The sequence below is a fragment of the Lynx rufus genome, unplaced genomic scaffold (genome assembly GCF_022079265.1).
Source record: "Lynx rufus isolate CCGP_SWC_20201006 ecotype Redwood Valley unplaced genomic scaffold, mLynRuf1.p SCAF_9, whole genome shotgun sequence".
Lineage (NCBI taxonomy): Eukaryota > Metazoa > Chordata > Mammalia > Carnivora > Felidae > Lynx > Lynx rufus.
In genome coordinates this window covers 4164736-4188859 of record NW_025814897.1, presented here as the reverse complement: position 1 = coordinate 4188859, position 24124 = coordinate 4164736, and the positions used below count along the sequence as shown (strand labels likewise).

The window sequence follows — 24124 nt, the reverse complement described above, 5'->3', positions numbered from 1 at the left end:
AGGGACAGAGAGGAATATTATGTGTTAATCCACCCAGAAGACATAGCAAACCTAATTGTCTATGTACCAAACAAGAGAGCTGCAAAATATCTGAAGCAAAAACTGATAAGAACCAATAAGAAAAACAGACACATTTACTTTTACAGCTGGAGACATTAATACTTCTCTCTCAGTAGGACAAGAAGACAGTCAGAAGTGACACAGAAGAACTCAACACCATTAACGAATATAATCTAATCAGCATTTATAGAATACTCCACCTAACAAAAGAACCCATATTATTTTCAAGTGCCATGGAACATGCAGCAAGAGTAACTGTATCCTAACCCACAGGACAAACCTCAAAAGACTTAAAAGAACTGAAATCACACAGACTATATAATTGCTCACTGAGGCATCTCTGTAAAGGCTGCTTTAAAATTCCTGATAGATAATTCTGACATCTGTGTCCTGTGTCGGTGTCTGTTGATTCTTCTCTCTTTCAACTTGGTATATTCCTGGTTTGGGGATATACTGGATATTTCATAATAAGACTCTAGATCCTATTTATATCTTGTATTTTGGTGGGTCTTTTCTGACACTGCTCTGTTGAGTTAAGGCCACCAGCTCATTACTGCTGTGTTGGGATAGAAGTCCAGATTTTCCACCTCACCTCTTGGACATCTGGGATAGGAAGGGCTCTTTTTACTGCTGGATGGAGTTGAGAGTTCAGGCTCCCCTCTTTGCATCCTCTGACACCACTTTGGCTGAGAGAGGGAGGGGCACATCCCCTGGCAGTGAAAAGCCCTACATCTTCAGTGGGCCTCTGGCTCCACCCCAGGAAGGACAGGGAGGAATGCCATTTTACTTCCAGGTAGGGGTAGAATCCAAGATCCCATGTGTCACATGACCTCCACTGACGGTGGAGGGGAAGTGGTGGACACTTGCTACCCCTGGACTGGCTACCCACTCTGCCTTCCCATGGACAGGAAGAGGAGAGTTGACGCATCTCATTACATCCTGGGAGGGGTGGGATGCCAGGCTCTCCATTCCACTTTTGCTGACGTGGGTGCCTGTAGATAGTCAGTTTTTCCATCATGTTTGTCAAAACTCTTCTTACTAGGTTGCTCCTGCCCCTGGTCCTCTGGCTAAAGAGATCAGGTTTCTCTCGAGCTCTTTATGCATGTGCCCGCCCACTCGTGTTCGTGTTGTCCACTTGTTCGGTATCTGGGATATCTTAGGCAAAAATAAAACCCAGGAACTCACCACTGTATTGTTCTTGGGTCCCACGTTCACTAGCCAGTCTGCCTATTTCTCTCCACCTTTCACCATCTGCATAGGTTTATGATATATATTTTTATATGTGTCCAGGGTTCTCAGTCATTTTTAGCAGCAGAAATAGTGCCAAGCATGTCTACTCCACCTTACTGGAAGACAAAGCCTCACTGTTTTTATAGGAGTAATATTTATAAGAATTAAATTAAATACTGTGTGAAACCCAGGGATCAGCACCTGACACAAAGTACTGGCTCTATAAACGTTAGCTATTTTTATTATCCTGTATACCTTTCTTTTTCAGAATGATGTTAAACTGCCGTGGTAACTTTTTTGGCCAGTACATTTATGGTTGGATCTTAGGCACATGAAAAGGACTCTATGCTTTCATTTAATATTAATATCTATGGCCAGAAGAGCATTGAAAAGAGTATAAACTTTGAGTTAAGCAGGTTTCTACTGGTTTTACATCTTTATGCTCATCATTCAATCTTGAGCCTCAACTTCCCATTTTGTAAACAGTCATTATTACCAAAGTTAAATTATAAATGCTGAATGAAATAACTATATAAATTACTTATTATAAATTCTAGTACCTTCAGGCTTGTTATATCACTAAATAACTATAAAAGTTAAGAGTCTCTAACCATTTACTTGCCTATCAATGTTTACCTGTTAACAGAAATGGAAGTTTCACCATATAGTATTGTTCTTTGATGTACTGGTTTAAAGGTCCGGAAAGATGTGCTTTGTGGTATGGATGTAGGTGCCGAATGTAGATTGTTGTCATCATTTATCTCGATTGTCCCCATGTTGCCACTCTCTCCACAGTGTATTTCTCCCATCTCAAACAAAAGACAACAGAATTTCCTAGAATCCACCTACTCCTCTAGTCCTTACCTCACTGAACTTCTTTAAAAAATAATTTATACAAATTTGTGTCCAGTATTCCCTCTTAAAACTACTATAATCTGACCTCTCCTCACCCCACCCGCGAATGATCAGTCCTTACCTTGCCTAACCTTTCTCAGCTTTGGATGATGTAACTACTTCCTACGTGAAATTCTCTTCCTGTGCTTTCCATCACCACTCCTAATTTTCCTCCATTTCTGTCCCTGCTCTTTGTGAGTTTTTCCTTAGCTGTAGAACTTCCTCACCTTGTGTCTTCCACAAATTGTACTTTCAACTATATCTCCAGTTCATCTAGACTGTCACCTGGCAGGTAGCAGGTGCTACATGAATAATTCTTTTCAACTAAACGGTCTTTCCCTTAGGGTTAGTTATCATTGGAGTTCTATTCTCAGCCCTCTTTCTCTACTGATTCTACTTATTTTTCTTGATTGATTTGTATCCATTTCAGTGGCTTTACTTATCTTGTGGATTCAGTTCCCCTATCCCTTTCATAAACTTTCCAACACCCTTTCTCTTCAATAGCACTTATAATTATTATGATTAAATAAAGTCTACATATATGAATGTGCTTAAACCAAGTTAAGAAAATAGAAAATTTCAGCTTCTGTATGAAGCCATTCTATATGAAGTAACCATGGCAGCCTTTAACTTTTAACCACTTTACCAAAATGAATGCCTATGCATAATGCTAATGTATTAGTTTGATACTTGAAAGTTTCCACTAAGTAGTTTTACTTATATTACTAGTCATAGAAATAAAAATTACTGTATACTATATCATTGGGCTCACTTTTTATCCATGAATTATGATCCTCAATGATTGATTTAATCTAACACAAGTTACAAGTTCCTTATATATGTATAATCAGCTATAAAAAATTACATATAAATTATATATACACACGTTTATTAAAAAGTATTACAAACCGTTGTTGCCTTAATTAAACATTGTACAGGAGATCCTAGCTACTTCTGTAGTAGAAGAAAAAGAAATAATGCCTGTAAAAAAACAGGAAAGAGAACAAACAAGCCCCATTGGCTACAAATGATGTAGTTTTTTATGCAGAAAACACAAAAGAATCAACAGATATTTAGATTAATAAATATACTTGAGTTGCTGGGATTAAAATTAATATGCATTAATTAAAATAATCCTATTGTAATAGACACATCTCAGTGGCTTAACAAAAACGAAAATTTCTTATCCAATAAAAAAACAATGTTTGGATTTTTTTTAATTGATATTACTCATACCAGTGAATGCTACCTTCGATGGTAAGTGCAGTGAGAACATGAGCTACATCTTGGTTACTCACTGCTGTATTCCTAGCAGAATGATGTTTCTAAAATATAAATCCAATGGTGCAATTCCTCTCCTATTTAAAATCCTTCTAAATATTCCTCATTACCTCTAGAATGAAACCCAGGCCCCTTGCATGGTAGCCAGACCGCGTGAGCCAGGCCGTTTACTATTTCAGCTTTATCTGCCCCATCTCTGGTCCTCAACATGGTGTCTCTCCCAAGGGGCTGTGATAACTCTGTCATCCCTATCTCTCCACTTACCATTTTTTTCTCTTGGAAATGTCTTCCTCACCTTCTTCGGTAACCATCTTTCGTTTTTTCTTTAACACCTCCAGTACCACATCCATCAGAATGTCTTCCTTCATCCTCTCCCCTCTGCTTTGTCCTCCTCCTCCCTGAGAGCAAGTCTGAGATTGTCCTTCCTGCCTCCTTGATACTCTTCCCATGTCAGTTTTGACGCTTATCACATTTGTTACTTCTTTCTTTCCAACTGGCCTGGAGGCCTGCAAGAGCAGGGATCCTGTGACCCATTTATCTTCATATGCCCAATGCCCACATGGGTTTGAAGCCCCGAGGATATTCAATAAAACTGCACAGAGAAGGCAAGATCCGAGTGGAGACACTGCAGCAGTTCAAGTGAGAACAGTGAGAGATTCATCCTGAAGAACGGCAGCGGGGTGGAGAAAAGGTGGGGGTTTTAAAATAGATATGGTCCGGGGCGCCTGGGTGGCGCAGTCGGTTAAGCGTCCGACTTCAGCCAGGTCACGATCTCGCGGTCCGTGGGTTCGAGCCCCGTGTCGGGCTCTGGGCTGATGGCTCGGAGCCTGGAGCCTGTTTCTGATTCTGTGTCTCCCTCTCTCTCTGCCCCTCCCCCGTTCATGCTCTGTCTCTCTCTCTGTCCCAAAAATAAATAAAAAACGTTGAAAAAAAAATTTAAAATAGATATGGTGGGTGGAGGAGGATTTCTGAGTGTCTGGCTTGGGCAGTAGAGAAGCTCTTCATCTCAATGGAAACATATAAGGAACAGAGCTTGGGCGGGGTGGGGTGGGGCGGGGCGGGGCGGGGGGGGGGGGCGGGTGGAATCAGCATATTACTTAAACTTTGGTAGTTTCCAGTGGTAATCATGGCCACACTAAAGAATTGGAAAATAGAGGTATTTTTTAATGCCCCTACAAATATTTTTTAAAGTTAATTGTATGTATAGATACACACGCACATGTACGTAATCACATGCAGAATGAAAGTGTTGTGTTAGTATCTACCCACCTCCTTCCCTCCATCTCCCCCTCACTAGACAGCTTGAAGGTCAGGGTAGCAATCTCTGCTTTACATTATCCCATGTGGATCACATAGCCTTGTCAACACCTATCATCCTAAACTTTGAAAGAACTTTTACAACCCAAGAAGAATCTAAGATTATAGGAGATGAGTGTGTATTTCAACCTTCAGCATCTAACTTCCTCTGTCAGAGAGATTTAAATACATACCTTTAAATGGATGAGAATTGAGAGCAGTTCCAGGGGGTGTCTAGGCGATGCGGACTGCATCTCCCAACCAATTCTGTGGTTCTCTGAGGCAGAATGAGCAGAGACCCTGCATTGCTGTTACAGATCACTGATGCACCAGCCCACTGCTAGACGTGAGAAACAGACCAGGAGATACACCTTGGTCTCACTGTGTGGCTGAGAAGATGCTTTGACCCTTTGCACAGCATTAAGTCACGTCTGTCTCTCTTATATAGATCATGCCTGCTTCTCTGCCCCGTGTACTCTTTTATGTAGTGGACGCACTCCTTGGCCTCTCCCTCCGGTGTCACGGAGGCAGTAGGAGAGGCTGGCTCAAGTCTCAAGCAGGGTTATGTCTTCTGTCCACTGATCTGGCACTTCAGAGAAACTCTTACAGTGACAGCACTTGTGTTCAACTCTTCTCTTCAGCTTAGCAATTACTAGAAAGCTGCCTCTCTCACTCTTCTCCCCACCACGTGAGGAATGTAAACCTCCTGATTAATGTCAGTTAAGTGATTTCCTTGGCTGTTGTGTTAAATTTTTGGTAGAAAGTAAGTACCAAATTCCACTTATCTAGCACATACTAAATGCTCAAGTATGTATTATCTTTACTCTTCTCAACAGTACAACGACTGACAGGTACAGTTTGTCCCTATTTTACAGAAGGAAAAAATGAGAATCAAAGACCAGAAGTTCCTGGCCTCAGATATTTCACAAGTCAAGTGCTGAAACAGCACGGAGCTCATCTCTCCAATTCTGAAGCCTGTTCATCCTACTGCTCACATTATATCACAGCCCTGGGAAAATGGATGACTTTATAGTTCTTAGAAAAGGACGAAAAAATATCCATAATTTTAATAACAGAGTTTTACAAGTGGCTTAAGAGGCATGCCTTGCGAGGTGAAGAATTACTCCTGGGGTGGCAGCCCTACACAATTCTCTGTGCACCCCACTCTAACTTGGGTTATATGTTCTTTTCCATCTAAGGTCAGATATTGTTAACATTGTTAAGATTTGTAGTGTTGTGATGATTAATTACTATATCAACTTAACGGGGCCATAGGGTGCCCAGACATTTGGCCAGATATTATTGTGGGTGTTTCTGTTGAGTGAGCTTCCAGATGAAGTTAACACTTGGACAGACAGACTGGGAGAAGCAGGTTGTCCTTCCTCATGAGGGTGGGCCTCATCCAATCAGTAGAAGACCTGGATAGGACAAAATTGCTGAGTAAGACAAACCTTACCCGAGTGCTGAGTTGAGACAACCATCGCTGCCTTTGGACTCAAACTGAAAAAGTCAGCTGTTCCCAGCTCTCCAGGCTGCCCAGCTTTCAGACTGGAGCTTACACCACCAGCTGCCCTAGGTCTCCAGCGTGCTAACCACAGATCCTGGGACCTCTATAATTTTGTGAGCCAAGTCCTTATTTTTTATAGACACACAAGTACCAGCATGTGTGTGCATGTGTGTCTACACAAAACCAACAGGCTTGTAACCTGTAGGTTCACTGGCTCTGTTTCTCTAGAGACCTCCGACCAATACAACTGTTTTCTGCCTGCCTTTTCTTCAGAACTGACCCTAAACCTCTAATTATCTCTCTCCCTTCCTGACACCCACACTTATTATGTCTCCCTACTTACAACTACTTTAGAACACTGCTCACTGAATTACTGCAGGTAACTTACTTCTCCAATAATACTGCCAATTCCATCCTATTACTCCCCCACTTGTACACGCACATGCTCTCTCATGCATGTGCACACACTGTTCTTCCTTCATATACTACAGAAGCCATCCAACTGAACTTCCGTGATAAGGAAAATATTATGCATTTCTGCTGTACAACAGAACAGCCACAAGTGTTGGTGGAGTTCTCGAGGGAAACCAGGTGGAGACACAGACGGACAGATCTGCTATAAGTTGGTTTCCATGATCATTGAGTGTGAGAAATCCCAAGATCTGCGGCCCGCAAGCTGGAGGCACAGGAGAGTCGACAGCACCATTACCATCCATGACTCAGTTCAGACAGGAAGCCTGAAGCTCCAACTCCTTGACATCCAGGCAGACAGACAGAATTCCTTCTTGGCCTTTTGTTCTATTCTGGGATGGACTGGATGAGTCCCATTCACATTACGGGGTGGGGGGGGGGAGGGCAGGGCAGCCTGCTTTACTTACTCTCCCAATTCAAATGTTAACCTCCTCCAGAAACACCCCCACGGACACACCCACAAACACTACTTAGCCACATATCTGGACACCCCATGGCCCAGTTGTGTTGACACGTAAAAGTAACCATCACTACATATGGCTACTGATTACTTAAAATATGGCTACAGCAACTACATTTTTAATTTAATTTAATTTTAGGTAATTTACATTTAAATAGGGATACATGGCTCATGGTTACTATATTGGACAAGAGAGCAGTAGATGGCTCAGTCCTAGAGCTTTAATTGATGTTGTAGGACCACTGGGTATATAGCTCCCACCCGGGCCTGAAATGCTTTCTCTGGGAGAACCCAGCCACCGTGACACTGCCATGCTATGAGGGAGTATAGGCTGGCCACATGGACTGAGTGCACATAGACAGACACCGTCTGTTCTAGCCATCCCATTTGAAGCATCCAGAATGGGAAGGAAGGAAGCATGTTGGACCTGTAGCCCAGTCAGGCCTTCGGATGACCTCAGCCAGAGCTCCCATCTGACTCTAAGTATATGAAAGTCCCAGAGCAAGAAGCTCCAGCGAAACCCACAGAACCATGAGATACAATAAACTGTTGTCTTAAGCCACTAAGTTTAGGATGATTTGCAAAGCACTAGATAACTGGGATAAAAACATACTAAGGGAATCAATGTTCCCTATTTCTTTGGCTCCCTAGTTCTCAGGCTTCTTTTCCTTTCTGAAGACTCAGGAATCATTTCTAGTTTGCTACTAGACAAGTTTCTCTGAACGGGTAGAGAACCTGTTTCCCACTTCCTTGCTTTTTGGTGGATAAACTTGTTTGCATAGAATTGAATCTGCAGTTTGGCAAAGTCACAGTTGTCTGGCCTTCAACTGTCTTAGATTTCTGATCGCATGTTTAAAAGGCCTTTTTTAGTGAAGTTATACTGTTTTCTGTCCTTTCAAATAGGCCAACTTGGTTAAAAAAAAAAGAGAGAGAGAGAACTAAATAAAATGACAAATGATGAAGGAGAAATAACAACCAACACCGTGGAAATACAATCATAAGAGAATATTCTAAAAAACAGTAAGCCAACAAATTAGACAATGTAGAAGAAATGGGTAAATACCTAGAAACATAGAAACTACCAAAACTGAAACAGGAGGAAATAGAAAATTTGAAAGGCCAATAACCAGCAAGGAAATTGAGTCCAAAATCACAAACCTCTCAACAAACAAAAGTCCGGGACCAGATGGCTTCACAGGTGAATTCTACCGAACATTTAAAGAGGAGTTAATATTCTTAAACTTTCCCAAAAAATATAATGGAAGGAAAACTTCCAAATTCATTTTTTTAGGCCACCATCACCCTGATACCAAAACCAGATAAAGATTCCACTAAAAAAGGGAACTACAGGCCAATATCCCTGATGAACATGGATGCAAAAATTCTCAGTAAAATACTAGCGACTGGAATCCAACAATACATTGAAACGAATCATTCGCCACAGTCAAGTGGGATTTATTCCTGGGCTGCTGGGGTGGTTAAGTATTCACAAATCAATCAACATGATCCACCACATTAATAAAAGAAAGCTTTAGAACCAGTGGGTCATTTTAGTAGAAGGAGAAAAAGCATTTGATGAAGTTCAACATCCATTCCTGATGAAAACCCCTCAACAAAATAGGGTTAGAGGGAACATACCTCAACATAAAACCCATCTATGAAAACCTCACAGCTGACTGACATCATCCTCAATGGGGAAAAACTAAGAGCTTTTCCTCTGAGGTCAGGAACAGGACAAGGTTGTTCCCTCTCACCGCTTTGATTCAACATAGTGCTGGAAGTCCTAGTCATAGCAATCAGACAACAAAAAGAAAAGGTTTCCAAACAGGCCAACATGTATCAATGCTTGCCTTTTTGTTCCTTTCTAAAGGCCCTAACTAGTTAACACAGTGTAACGCTGATCTTTTTCAATTATTTCTGTCTGGAAAGTTGAACCCTAGAAGGCTATGCTTCAAGATCGATACTTTAACATCAGCTATGCTACCAGAAGAAAAGGGATGGGAGGGCAGAGGGATGTGTTTGGTATATACCCATGTGATGGCTACTATAAAATAATACCTCTTATGTGTAACAAGACTAGTCATGTGGGGAGATCCTATATGAGGTATATATATAAATGATAAATGGTGCTATTTGACACAATTGTATGGCTTGAACTTTATGCCTCAATTTAATATAGTCTTTTATTTTCTAGTGAGCTCAATATTTATAAAAGTTCAAAAGAAATTCATGAAAACAAATGTTTAGATCAAGGTTTATTATGATCTTAGAATTTTTGTGTAATTGACATTAAACAAATTTTGGATCTTAAATTTCGTCAGGACTCTACTACATCAGTGATTGTTTTTCTTTCCAGTTCTAAGAACAATTGGAATTGGCTATGGATAATTCATATCATCTCAACCAACGAAACTCATGTAATGGACTTCCATCTGAGAAGAAAAACAACTTCCTTGTGTCTGAAGATCATGGACAGAAAATCTTAAGTGTACTACAGAATTTTAGAGAACAAAATGTCTTTTATGATTTCAAAATAATCATGAAAGATGAAACAATTCCATGTCATCGTTGTGTCTTAGCAGCATGCAGTGACTTTTTCAGGTACTGTACCTTGTCTATGACTCAGATTTTGTGTTATTACACTTATTTGTCATAACTGCTGAATTTCTCCCCTACAGGAGCATGCAGTGATAATTTTTAATTCTTAAAAAAAAAAAAGCTAATTATAACCTAGATTAACTAATGATTTTTGAATATAAAAATTTAAGACTACCTTTTTTAAAAACTCAGGTCTTCCCAGATCAGCATTTCCCAATGTTGTATTGGACACTGGTTCTTTGAAATGTTCTGGGGGGAAAAAAAAAAGAAACTTGTTTTGATCCAGAGTCCATTTTATTTGGGGGAATTCTTGCACTGTGCCATTTAGAAAAAGAGGAAAGGATGGATAAAATATGGAAGTATAGTTCAAAGAAAACAAAGAGGCTGAGAGGAAAACGGATTTCGGTCATGTACTGTATCCAAGGATTATTCCAGGGAGAGGGGGGCTCATACAGATATTTCAAAGTTTCTCCTCTCTTTGTTTGACAAAGGGGAAAAGTACCTCCAGAAGCATTTCTGGAGAATACCCAACTTTTCTGATTCTAGGCAACCTTCTGAATAGAATTTGGTTCTGAATAGAATGTCCTAGTCATGAGCCTGTACGATTCCACTGTGGTGACAGTGGTTGTGGAGTCTGCAAGGGTAAGTGTTGGATGCATGACCTTGCTATGGTGGCAGCCGTTGCATGGTCATACCATCCCGCGAGGCCTCTTGGTCACACACAGACCTCTCTTGGTGACATCCTGGCCTCCAGCCCTCCAGTCATACTGCCATAAACTTCATCCCAGTTGTGGTATTTGCATTATAGTCGGTTTGGAAGTAATCTGTATTCAAAGTAAGCAGGCCTTAAATCTCTAGTAAATAAAATTGGTAAAAACATAGTAAGATTTAAGATGTAAATACACTAATCCTTACTTTAACTCCTGTTTTACTGCCAGCATCCGATTAGACCTCACCGTTACTGCTCTGGAGCGAATCCTCTAAAAGTTCAGTACTGATACTCCCCTGCCCCTGGGGGGGTCCCCTGCCGGAGGTGGGAGCAGTGGCCCAGGGCCGCACCTGGCTCACTGGGGAAGCGCCTCTGGCCTAACTGGAGTCTGCTTCTGACCCTGTAACCTCAGCTGTTCTCCCAGTCCCACTGGAGCCCTCGCTGTCCCTATGTTCTGCCACACCCTGGTGCCACCAGTGTCCCGGCTCTCTTGTATTCCACGGGTCTTCCTCCTGGTAGCTCCATTCTGCTCCCTCCCCATCCTGCCACCTCGTCATGACAGGAAGTGATGGTATAGGGATTAAGTACTTGGCCTCTTAATACACATGCCCTCAATCTAAATCCTGGCTCTGCCACTTACCAGACATGACCTTAGGCAAGTGACTTAATCTCTTCAGGCTTCAGGTTCCTGATTTGTAAAAATTAAGACCACAAAAACAGAATCTAATTCACAGAGTCATGATGAGACTTAAATAATGTATATGTAATGATTAGGACAGTGCCCACTATAGTCAACCTATTATTATTATTGTTATTATTATTATTATTATTACTGTTTCCAAACCTAGCAAAAATGGAAAAGCTCTGGTAAACACACAAGGTGATTTCCCTACAGTGTTTTCTTGTTAACAAAATAAGTTTATGTAAGCATTTCAATTGGAAGTCCTCTACTCTTCATGGAGAAATAATTTTTTTTTAATGTTTATTTACTTTTGAGAGACAGAGACAGAATGTGAGTGGGTTAGGGGCACAGAGAGAGGGAGACACAGAACGAAGCAGGCTCCAGGCTCTGAGCTGTCAGCACAGAGCCCTACGCGGGGCTTGAACCCACGAACCGTGAGATCATGACCTGAGCCAAAGTCGGATGCTCAACCGACTAAGCCACCCAGGTGCCCCAGAAATTATTTATTAATTAAATGTATCTGCACCTAGTTTTTGGCCACAATATTTTCAGGTACTCCTAGCTTTTATGGATCTACTTTAAATTTTTAAAAAAACTGCTGTGAAAACAGAACAATATATTTTATTTTATTTTTTAATTTTTTTAACGTTTATTTATTTTGAGACAGAGAGAGACAGAGCATGAACGGGGGAGGGTCAGAGAGAGGGAGACACAGAATCTGAAACAGGCTCCAGGCTCTGAGCTGTCAGCACAGAGCCCGACGCGGAGCTCGAACTCACGGACTGCGAGATCATGACCTGAGCCGAAGTCGGCCACTTAACCGACTGAGCCACCCAGGCGCCCCCAGAACAATATATTTTAAAATTTTTCTCCCTGCTTTGAAGTAACACAAATGGCAGTTTTATAATGACCTAGATTAGATATATTATATATAGTATTATATTGATTATATATAGCATTTTACTAAAGGAATACTAAATTTACTGTGAGTTTACTAAAGTTCATATAAAACTATTAACAAATTTAGACTGAAATTCTATAATTTACATCCTTATATGATAAGGCACTAATTCATAATATTTGTGTTATGATCAAATTTACTGGATATTGGGAGGAAAAATATGAAATAGCAGGAAAGTGCATAATGCATGATAAATGTACTTTATAATGATTTTGGAAAATTAAAGTTTTTGAATGAGATGTAAAGTCATGGAGAGAAGACTGAAAAGGAATCACACATACTGTACAGCCACTTTATGATTATGGTAAATTCAAGATCGATGTTAACTGGAAACTTTCAAGCTGATGAAGTATGGAAAGATGATCTTACATATGTCTTCTCAAAGAAAATGTGGAAGCTGGTGATAAAAATACACAGGATCTGATAGGAAATATTTTCTAAAAATGATAAGAATAGCTAATACTTTGCATTGATTAACTCATTCCTCCTCAACTCAGCAAAGTAGATATATGTGTACCCATTTTCAGATGAAGAATTTGCAGCACAGTTAAGAAGTGCCCCCCCCCCCCCACCGAGGTCACACAGCTAATTAGTGACATAGGCCCGATACCCACCCAGGCAGCCAGATTCTAGAGGCCAGGCTCTCACTATTACCCTAACCTGATTATCCGTGTCCTCATAAGTCAATGGAATTATCATCACAGTTTAACATTTCTGACTTGATCTACGTTATTGAAATAGTGTATAATGTGTATAGTTTTTGTAACCGTATTTTGTTGTGTATTAGAACAGTCCAGTGGGAAGGTGTTTTGTTGTCCTTCCTTTTCCTAAGGGGTGTTCCATATTTGGAAGTCTCCTCAGGTTTTTCATTTGGATAATACTAGTGCTTCTTAAACAGCTTTCATTACCCTCTAGAGTGGACTCTAAAAAATAATTTGGTTTAGGGGCACCTGGGGGGCTCAGTCAGTTAAGTGTCTGGCTCTTGGTTTTGGCTCAGGTCATGATCGCACAGCTCATGAGCTCAAGCCCCGCATCGGGCTTTGGCTGACAGCGCGGAGCCCGCTTGTGCTTTCTTTCTCTCTCAAAATAAATAAACATTAAAAAAAACCCAAAAAACTAAATTGTATTCCCCCAGAGTACTTGAGCACCGAGGAGCACTGCTCACGGAGGTATCCTGGACAATTCGGTGCAGACACAAAGCAGTATTATACCAGAACCCAAAGCAGTCAATCTCCACTCCTACTGAATGTCCAACTACTGGAAGTCCTTGCTTCTCTGTCGCAGCTCTTTCTCTTGAATCTCGACCTCCACTCACTGTGCTACCAACAACCGCCATAGCGAGTCTGTGTAAAAGTGAACGATTCTGGATATGATGTTAACTAACATAGGAATGGGTGGCAAGATTGGTCTTACCAAAACCAATGGTAAAATACATACGTCGTAGTCTCCTGCCCAACCATTTCCACATAATTTATATTTTAGCTTCAACTGAGCCCCTAAAGTTCCCACTTCCTCAGAGTCTACCACCTCTGCCAGGTGGGGAAAAATTACAACTCAGAAGAACTCTTGGGCTGGTCTGATTATTCAAATCTGAGGACCCCCCCCCCATCTCTCAGTGGTTATTTCTTCACAAACTTCCTTTGAGCCTTTTGGTTTGGCATTTAGCTTTATGACATCACGTTCTCTTTTCTCCCTAAAGTGCTGTATAAAACGTGTCTCTTTAGAGATGTTTTGTGGATTTTCCACGCAGGCAGACTCATTAGAGACATCTGATACCTCACTGTATCCCATCTTCCACGTGTGTCACTGCTGCCAAACTGAAAATTCATTTGAAAGACACTTTTAAATCCTAAACCCAGAAGCACTATTTTAAATATCTGTACTTATCACCTGCAGAGCTGATACTAATTAACTCATAAAAAGAGAAATTCAGCCATCAGAGAGACCTTACCCTAATTTTATGAATGATATTTAAGAGCATTGAAATTGGCTTACAAAATATGAATCTTTTTATATACAGCCTTCTTTGGAGTAAATGCTGTACCGCAGCTATAACGTACGTATTCTCCAGTGTGGTAGCTACGTGGTCCGTGGGTTTTAAAGATAAATGATATGGTATGTAACTGTGCTAGATATTCAAATAATTTATTAAGATGGTTTAAAAATATATTGCATAACCATAAACCTGAGATTTGTGAAACATTCTATCAACCTGAGGGCAAAGGACACGTCTTTAAGGTAACCTTGAAAAGTACCACGGAATCACATACTCCTGTTTTCCTTTTCTCCTGTGTTCTCTTTCTTTCTGCAGGGCCATGTTTGAAGTGAACATGAAAGAGCGAGACGGTGGGAGCGTCACCATCACTAATCTGTCCTCCAAAGCAGTAAAAGCGTTTCTTGACTATGCCTACACTGGGAAAACCAAGATAACGGATGATAACGTGGAAATGTTCTTCCAGTTGTCATCATTTCTTCAAGTTTCCTTCTTAGCCAAAGCTTGCAGTGACTTCTTAATAAAGAGTATTAACCTTGTCAATTGTTTACAGTTATTATCGTTGTCAGACAGCTACGGCTCTCCCCGCTTGTTTGACCACGCGCTGTACTTTGTACAGCACCACTTTTCCTTACTGTTTAAATCCAGTGATTTCCTAGAGATGAACTTTGGAGTACTGCAGAAATGTCTGGAATCCGATGAACTGAATGTCCCTGAAGAAGAGACTGTACTGAAAGTGGTCCTTAGCTGGACCAAACACAACTTAGAATCAAGGCAAAAGCATCTGCCTTATTTGATTAAAAAAGTTAGATTACATCAGTTATCCGAGGAGACCCTTCAAAACTGTCTGCTCAACGAAGAGTGTTTACTCAAAAGCACAAACTGTTTTGACATAATCATGGATGCTGTTAAGTGTGTGCAAGGTTCTGGTGGACTCTTCCCTGACGCTCGACCATCCACAACTGAAAAATACATATTTGTTCACAAAACTGAGGAAAACGGTGGAGACCAATATACCTTTTGCTACAATATAAACAGTGACTCGTGGAAAGTGCTGCCACAGTCACACCTGATTGACTTGCCAGGGTCTAGTCTGTCTAGCTACGGAGAGAAGATATTCCTGACGGGCGGGTGCAAAGGGCCGTGCTGTAGAACGGTTCGGCTTCATATCGCAGAGTCCTATCATGATGCGACTGACCAAACCTGGTGCTACTGTCCAGTGAAGAACGATTTCTTCCTGGTATCAGCTATGAAGACACCAAGAACCATGCATACATCAGTTCTGGCTCTCAACAGATTATTTGTCATAGGTGGAAAGACCAAAGGGTCTCAGGACATTAAAAGCCTCTTAGATGTCGAGTCTTACGACCCTCTTTCTAAAGAATGGATGTCTGTCAGCCCGTTACCCAGGGGCATATACTACCCTGAAGCGAGCACCTGCCAAAATGTCATTTATGTTCTTGGGTCAGAGGTAGAGATTACAGATGCCTTTAACCCGTCACTTGATTGCTTTTTCAAATACAACGTGACCACCGATCAGTGGTCTGAACTCGTAGCAGAGTTTGGGCAGTTTTTTCATGCGACACTAATCAAAGCTGTCCCAGTAAACTGCACACTGTACATATGTGACCTTTCCACCTATAAGGTTTATAGTTTTTGTCCAGATACTTGTGTCTGGAAGGGTGAAGGCTCTTTTGAATGTGCAGGCTTTAATGCAGGCGCAGTTGGAATTGAAGACAAAATTTATATCTTGGGTGGCGATTACGCACCAGATGAGATCACAGATGAAGTACAAGTCTACCATAGTGGCAGATCTGAGTGGGAGGAAGTCTCACCCATGCCACGAGCCTTAACGGAATTTTACTGCCAGGTGATTCAGTTTAATAAATACAGAGACCCATGGTTTTCTAATCATTTCTGAAAGGCGTATGTGCTTAGACATCCTAAAACTATCCCAGTTCTAGAAGCCTACCATAAATCTATTAAGCCTAATAGCTGGTAAAAAGGTCTTTACCTCTTAGTAAAATAAAATGTACCTTCTGCTAGAGAATTACTATGAATGTATAGCATATATGACTTAGCGGTTGCTGGAAACTTAAATACAAGATACATTTACCAAAAAATTATATCGAATATAATTTAATCCTGGAGAATCCAGAATACTTAGTATTTTCATATGTAAATAAGACTCATAGGCATTGATGTCTTGATTTTGAGAGTAATTTATCCGTGAAAGACTAGTAAGAACAAATCAGTGTTCACAGATTTGTACTATTTAGAGGGGAAAAAAAATATCTGTAGGTAGTGAAAGTGAATTATTTGCACACTATATTATATGAAGTGAAAATTAAGTTACAAAGAGGTGAGAAGCCTACCTTGTTACTACAGGTGTAAGAGTTACTGAATTCCCGTCCTTTCTGATCACTGCTTAGCTTCTTTTAAGCCCCTCTTCCTTTTTTCACCATCATTTTTTTTGGTCAGAAATTTTTCTAAAATGCAGTGTATTTCCCAGCCTTCTAAACTTGCGCTAAACATGGCTTGACACTTTTTACGATTCAACTCTTCATTAGGAGCATAATGTACCATGTTATAATGCCATAATGCCATTGGCAATTACTGGAATGCTTTTAAAATTGCTGGTTCTGGTAGTCCTCTGTGCTGGTTGGTTTCGATTTCTGGTGGCAGCATATCTTACTTATTTTCTGGCTGAAGCTCAGTAAATGAACATTCTTGATTTAATGACTACTTGTAAGTTACACCGCCTCTCAGTCTATCTTTACATGTAACCCACTGGGTGAAGTTTTGGGATTCTGGGATGGTAGTCCTAACAAACAGTTTCTGTATCCTTGCCACATTCCAGCATAATTGAGGACGCAGCAAATCTGATCCCTAGATAAGTGTATCATTCTGTTGCATTTCTTAAATTTGTAAATATCCAAATTTGATCTGTAGTAAGAAATTTCTGTGCTTCAGTTAGTACCGTATCAGTTTTCCTTGGTGATATATCCCAACTATAAAGCACCGTGTGGGTTTACTATTTTCATAAGATATTCATAGTGAATTATTTTCTAAATTTAAAAAACTCACTAGGTTTTTGTATTGATCGCATTCGCAACCCATATCCGTTAAGATGTTTAATCACCTTTAACCCCAGTAAAGAAAGAGTAGCAATCATCCTTGCTCTCAGGTGTTGACAAGATTGCGTTGCAAAAAGAGTATGTTTCTTTCCTAAGTTTAAAAGATGTAACCATATTAGGTTTTAAAAGTGGAAATATACCTAAATGAAGGTCCTTTTATTATGCCATATAAATTTATTGTATAAGCTTCAAATGTTTTTTTCAGAATAGAACAGGATATTAGACTACATTACCCTGCAATTCCAAAATCAGAGACTATCCCTAATCAGATGACAGTTGCCTGAGAAGCATTCTGTCAAATTGGTGGTCTTCCTTCTTCCCTAAGTTGGCTCTGCCTTGTGTGTGTGTGTGTGTGTGTGTGTGTGTGTGTGTGCGTGTAAGAAAAACAGGAAATTCAATGACCAGTTTTGTGTGGTCTATTTGTGGCTTTGGAAACCCAATTATTTAAGAAAGACCATACCACAGTGGATGACCTACACGTGGATTGACTGAACTGTTGATTTAAGCATATATAAATAATCAAACTATGTTTAAAATAAATAATTGTTTTCATTATTGACTCTAGGAAATGTTCATCCTTTCCAGAAAGGAAAAACTAAAGGGAAATAGAATCCCTTGCTGATCTTGTTTCATTATTCTCTCATCCTGATGTCCACCAATCTTCTCATTGGCCATTGATGTATGGTAAAGTTTCTAGAAATATCCTTGTTGTCAAGCCTAGCTCCCTCTGCATTTAATATACTTCCTAACACACAAGGCTTTCTGCCTTTTTTCTACAGTTGCTGCAGTTTACTTGCTAATCATTTTCTTCTTATTGCCATCCCTTTACACCAGGGAAAAGTACTCTGGCTAGTCACAAAACCCCAGACTCTTCCTTTATTTCTTGTTCTTGATCCTTGGTGCTATCTCGGTCTGTGCTGGGCTTGGCTCCACTAATCACTGATCTTGTTCACTCTAATTTTGCGTCTTCTGTAGAGACAGCGCTTTCTTTTGATCTATCTGCCGTACTGAGAAATGGTTCTCTGTGTTCCAAATCCTCAAGGAACCCAACCACAGGCACGGCACACCCGGTCAATGACCGGACTGGTCACACCTTCCTGACCCTGCCAATCCCTGGCTTCACTGTCCGAGAACCATGTCTGTCATTCTGGCCTCACCCTCGTTCCGGACCTCTGACAGGCAAGTCTCAGTGATCTCGCAAGTTCATTCTCAGTACCCCCAGAAAGAGCTGTTTTTCCTGTCTGTAAGCTTAGGTGAGAGGAAATAACATCCCTTTATCTATGGCCTCTTCCCTGAGTCCCTTTTTTTTCTTTAAAGTCTGCTGTCCTTTCATTATCATCCTTCAGCCAGTGTTGCATTGTAAGAGACAAAGTAATTGTGCTCATTATCCAAATTGCTTTCATTCTTGTGGAAAAATTCTGTTAAACATTTCTAAATCCTTTATCATTTGGTTTGCTCCACTACACTTGGATTATGCATGCAAAAAAAAACTCTAATATTGTAACCTCTTCTACAACTGAAGGTAATTATATGGCATCATTATATATAAAAAAATTAAATTCAGCATTTATATGAGATCAATTCAAAGTCAATGGACACTTGTGATCTGCAAACTTGATTTAAAATGTGGACCACCTTTTGTTCACCTATTGCCTGTGAGACTGTGAAGTATGAAGAATACTTGCATAATCACAAGTAACTCCATTCCCGTAACAGTCAGCTCTGGTTCTGGGTGGGAAAGAGGACTCTATCACAGCTGTATTCACTACATGCTACCCTTGAGGGCTAGAAACTTATTTGAGAGTGACCACATCCTGCAACACGATTCTGTTTTTCCCAGATACCAAGAGCGGCTGAGGATGTGGGTAGTGTACCTAACTCAAGGTGTATGGTCAAAAAATCAAAGTATGGAGAAAAGCATCTATTTACACTATGAGATTTGGAAGCAATAAATGCAATGATTAAATATACTGCTGAACATGTAGTGTTACTTTTAAGTCCTCATTTTCAGTGTGATCGAATCCAGTATTTGGAAACTCTTTTATATTTAGAATTGAAACTAAGACCGTCTTCCAGTGGGCAGCTCTGGAGGGCACTGAAGAAAAGAAAAGTGTCGAATTTACAGGGAAGCAGGTTTCCATCCAACGTAAGAAACAACTTTACTCCACAAAGCCATATTTACACGAAGACTAGTGGAACATGGCATGTGGCACAAGGTCAGCCCAATTAACTCCTATACAGGAGTGCACAACCAAAGATTTCTACGCTCTATTTACACATTTTGGCTCAACAGTTTTCTGACCAAGGACCCATGACTTCCTCCTCCAATTTATTTAGCATCTGGGCATTCTGAGTAACTTGATTCCACTGGTCCTGCGTACTCAGTTTCTACAGGACTTGAGTTTTAAACTCCATCATTTCAGGAGCATTCTTGTTGGAGGGAATTTGCTCTTTGTTCCTTTTTTTTAATTACTCAGGAAAAAGTCTGTAAACGGTGCTGACATTTACAGTGCACTGGTAATAGGGATTTTTCCTTCCGCCTACCAATGGTGCACATTTGTTTCACAGAGAATAGAAACTGAAAGATCAGTACCTAAAATTTTCTCCTGAATTTGTGATTTTGCTGCACATGTTGCTATATAGTTAAATGTACTGATTCTAGTTAAAGATTATGTGATTTAAAAAGTATCTTTATATCTTAAAAACCTACATGTGTTTGTAAGTCAGTTCTATTTGATGGCACTATGATGCTTCATCAGATTTAATATCTGAATAGGGAATACGCTCACGAGATGATACTCTTACACACTTAGCAAAAGATAACTCTTCCAACTCCTAGACTCCTATTCAAACTTGAAAGTCACCTTGGAAGCTGATACAGCTTCTGGCCTGGTAGAGAAGCCCCCTAAATTCCAAAGCACCCTGACGATTTTTTTTTTTCCAATTTCTAGTTCAGTTCTTTTAGGAAGAAAGAGCTCAATGCCTTCATGTTTGAAAAGTTCTGTTAGAAAGTTCTCTTTGATATTCAAAATGCTGTTGCCTCCCCGTACTAACTTCCAGCCCTTGGTCCTAGGGAGCTGTCTCCACAAGTATTTCAAATAGCAGTGGGTCTCCCCTTCCTCTAAAATCAAGGCCTCATTTTCCTTCTTGTTCAAATGCTTATTAACACCTTAAAACCTGCCACAATGGCCGGGGTTACAAGCCTTTTTTTGTGTACAGTTGCTTCAGAAAATCTCTTGGCAGCTCTCGCCTTGTTGGTGGGTTGAGCCTGACCAGCATTGCCGAATCTCTTGATAATTCTGGCATTATTTATTCCCTTAACCAGCTCTCTAGTTCTTAAACATCTAAATATGAGCTGGAGCCTTGCTGGGTCTCTCTTCTTTTACCCCCACCCCTAACCCATCAACATTATCACAAACACAAATTTTCTAGGAAAGGAATTCTAAAGCCAAATTTTAATAAGTCTTTCAGTCATTTGTCATTAGATAGGGTCTTCAGACTCTTAAAGACACTTCTGATAAAGACCTTAAAAAGTATGGAAAAATTAGAAATCAGAGCAGTCACATCCTTGGTGGTTACTGGGAAGACAATTTGCTCACAAATTAATAAGGACCAGCCTATGGTATGAGTCTGGCGCTTCACCGATGCTGTTGGCCCAACTGGATAGAGCATGGTACTTCCATGAGACGATGCCATTGTTCGATAATGCTATGTATGAATCAGGTAGCATTATTCACCCCATTAACCTTGACAACATTCCCTGCCATAACTGTCCAATGGCTCAACAAATTATGCTGTGGGTTCCAAGGGTAACAAGGTTGCTGGGATAACTCAAGAGTACAGTTCTCGGAGTATCACGGTGTGGCGTAAGTATTTCTTTACATGCCTGTCTTCCTCATTTAGTTGGAAGTTCTTAGGAATAGGGACATATATTCGTCATTTCTGGACCTGGCAATTAGCACAGTACCTGCATATAAGTAAGACATCCAGTAAATGGACATTCTGTTGAGCCAATATATGAAGCAAAATACATTTGCTACAATTAAATTGTTACTGAGTGGGTCCCTTATAACTGTACATTTTGCAACTTATTTTCATGTACAAAGAAAATGATTTTGATTTTAGGATTTTACATGATCACGTTGTACTTTAGTTATTCATTAATGTATATGTTAATTCTTTTTGTAATATTTGATATCTTTCTCATGTTCAAAGTCTGAGAAAATTGGGTTAGATAATTTCTACCACAGCAGTTTTTGTTGGTATTTAGAAAAGTAAGAATGAAGGCCTTGTGGAGAGTCAGACTGCGTTACACAGTGCCCTGCCCAGCTATGGAGAACATGTACAGTTGCATAATACGTGGGTAGTTGGTTCTTGAAAGTAAAATTATAGATTCAAAGTCATTTCTCCACATAATTTTTTAGTGCATAGGGATTACTTGTTCTCAGTGAATTTTAATTATAATGTCTAATTCTGTGTTTCCTTTCAAAGGTAATAATAGATAAGACAGTGACTGCAAATTTCCTTAGGAGACCTGCAACCCTCTGTGTCCCCCGTTAAAGCATAACAGTTTCAGAGACCTTCCCCCTTGGGGAGGTAGTGCTCCAAGCTACCGGAATACCGGACTGGCACACACGAGTAATTTTCTTCCTTTGCCTTGTAGTGGAATGTGGGCTTTGCTGTATGCTATGTGAAATAAAATCAGAAGTTTTGCTTCCGGTCCATGTGAACCGTGTTAACACGCAGTAACCCATTTCAATTCTACAAAATCATTATTAATTTATTAAAATGTATCTCAGAAAAGAACGCATTCTGTGTGTATTTATTGTTCCTGGAAATAAAAGCGGTAGATAAAGGTGGACGCTAAGGTTCTCATCTTCTTGCCACCCCCGCCCCTGATGGCCCCAAGTGGCCCTGATGAGTGTCAGGAGTACAGAGTGTGGCGGTGGAAGTTTGGGGGACTGGGGTGGGAGGGGGCATGTGAGAAGGGGCCTCTGTAGCTGGGAGAACATGACCCGCCTGTCCCTCAAGGAGGACACCCCAGTCTACAACAACAGAATACAGCCTGTGACCTCGGATGCGTCACAGGCTGCTGAGAGACGTGCGGGCCCTAAGTGAGCTAAGAGAGAACGGACCAGAGGTCCACAAGCCACAAATGACAACAGCAGAAGCTGCATGTACAGGACCAAGTACGTGGCCACCCCCGCTTCACTGGACACGAGGACACAGCTTCCCGGAGCAGGCCTCCTCCCTGACCTCCTCAGCCCAAATGCTTGGGGGAAGCTAGTGAAGGGGTCCAAAGCCCGACAGACCACATGGTCCCATGAAAAGACACGTTAAATGTTCACGCTGGACAGGTCGCTCACTTCCAATCCCGGTGATCTTTCTTCATTCTGCACAGGGCCATTTCCCATCATCTCTCTGGCTTCCGTTTCCTGTGTGCTGGGCTATGGTCTACTAATGACCTCGGCTCCCGGGCCCCTCTTCTGGCCTACTATCCAGGTGGAAGCAGAGGTCCCCCTTGGAAACCCAATCCTTGAAAAGCCAGTGCTGTCCCTGTCCCACAGGACTACATAAGGCCAGCCGCAGGCTGAACTTCGAGGCTCTGTGGCGCCCTCTGGCTAATCCTGGGTCCGGACTTCCTGCTCCAGACATTTTCTCCTTGCCTCCAATTCCCCATGTGCCTCCCGCTTCCGCAGTTTACTCTGCCTTCAAATCCGGAATCATCCCCTCCTCTTTAATCCCCCTAGACACAAAACTTAAAGTTTATTGAGAACACAGAGGTGTCCTAGGGACTTGGCCCGTCGCTAGGTGTTGAGTTTGCTGCCCTCCAATTGGAGGTCTCCCCTCTTGGTCAACATTTTAACACTCAAAGGGCCCCCAGGGACACTTTGCTCTTAAGTCATGCAACAGAATAGTTAACAGTCTCAGTGTGATGTACCAGCATTCGAAGCTCTTTCCCTACATTCTGAGCCTGCTTCAATTTGCCCTTTCCCCCTCCCCACACGGGAGAAAAAAAACGAGAAAAGCCCCTCAATGACAGAAGTTAATCTCCATACTTACAGAAAATAAACTGCACAGAACATTTAAACTAGCAGTTTGTCCCCTTTCCAATCACCAAGGGTCACTTAATGCTGTGCTGCAGGCTCTCATGCACTTACAATAATTGATGCAGAATATGTTCCATCAAAAACTACTCATAGCAATTTAGCCAATGCACAGATTTTAATTGACTTGTACATACATTTTGCAAAAAAAAAAAAAAGAAGTAATCCTAAAAAATAATAGGACTATAGAGTCAAAATAATGTTTATAAAGTGCTTTGAAGTTTTTGAAACTATAAAATACTGAATTTTTAGGCAATGTGGCACTAAACCAATCTACTTAATGAAGCTTAATGACTTAAAACTACAGGCAATATTTTTAAATGCTTGTAAAAAAAAACAATTTTCCAGGATAAAATTTGTTGTACTTATTAAATTTTACGATTTTAAAGACTTCTATAACGCTTGACAAAACCACAGCCAAAATAGCGAACTTAATAATATTCATGAAAAAACTCAAGAAATCTGTGGGAGCCATCTTAAAATAGAATTTAGGCATTAATATTAAACAGATCATCCTAGTATTTATAGTGTTCGATTCCACTGCACCTGATAAATATTTTTGCATTTCCTCCAAGTTCAGGGCTCGTACAGCCTGATTTTGCTGCAGCATTAATTAGTGAATCTTCCATGGGAAGCTAATTACCCTTCCCTAACCCTGACCAAAATGCATGCTGTAAAATGAGTTAAATTTTTTAATCAAGAAAAGGCTTTCCCTGTGGGATTTTCAGATTTAAAAAT

At 40.6% G+C, this 24124-nt stretch overlaps 1 protein-coding gene across 2 annotated transcripts in view; it reads left to right on the top strand.

Moving 5' to 3' along the window:
• Window positions 1-17834, top strand: part of KBTBD3 (kelch repeat and BTB domain containing 3) — a 34105-nt gene extending 16271 nt beyond the window's left edge. The window contains exons 1-3 of one of the 2 annotated variants that reach the window (XM_047071623.1): window positions 3443-4156; window positions 9556-9800; window positions 14461-17834. In XM_047071623.1, coding sequence (XP_046927579.1) covers window positions 9580-9800; window positions 14461-16063 — 1824 coding nt within the window. In that variant the 5' untranslated portion in view covers window positions 3443-4156; window positions 9556-9579 and the 3' untranslated portion in view covers window positions 16064-17834. Of the gene's footprint in view, window positions 1-3442; window positions 4157-9555; window positions 9801-14460 lie in introns of those variants that run through there. The other variant, XM_047071622.1, reaches the window with a different exon arrangement.
• Window positions 17835-24124: the final 6290 nt, after the last annotated feature.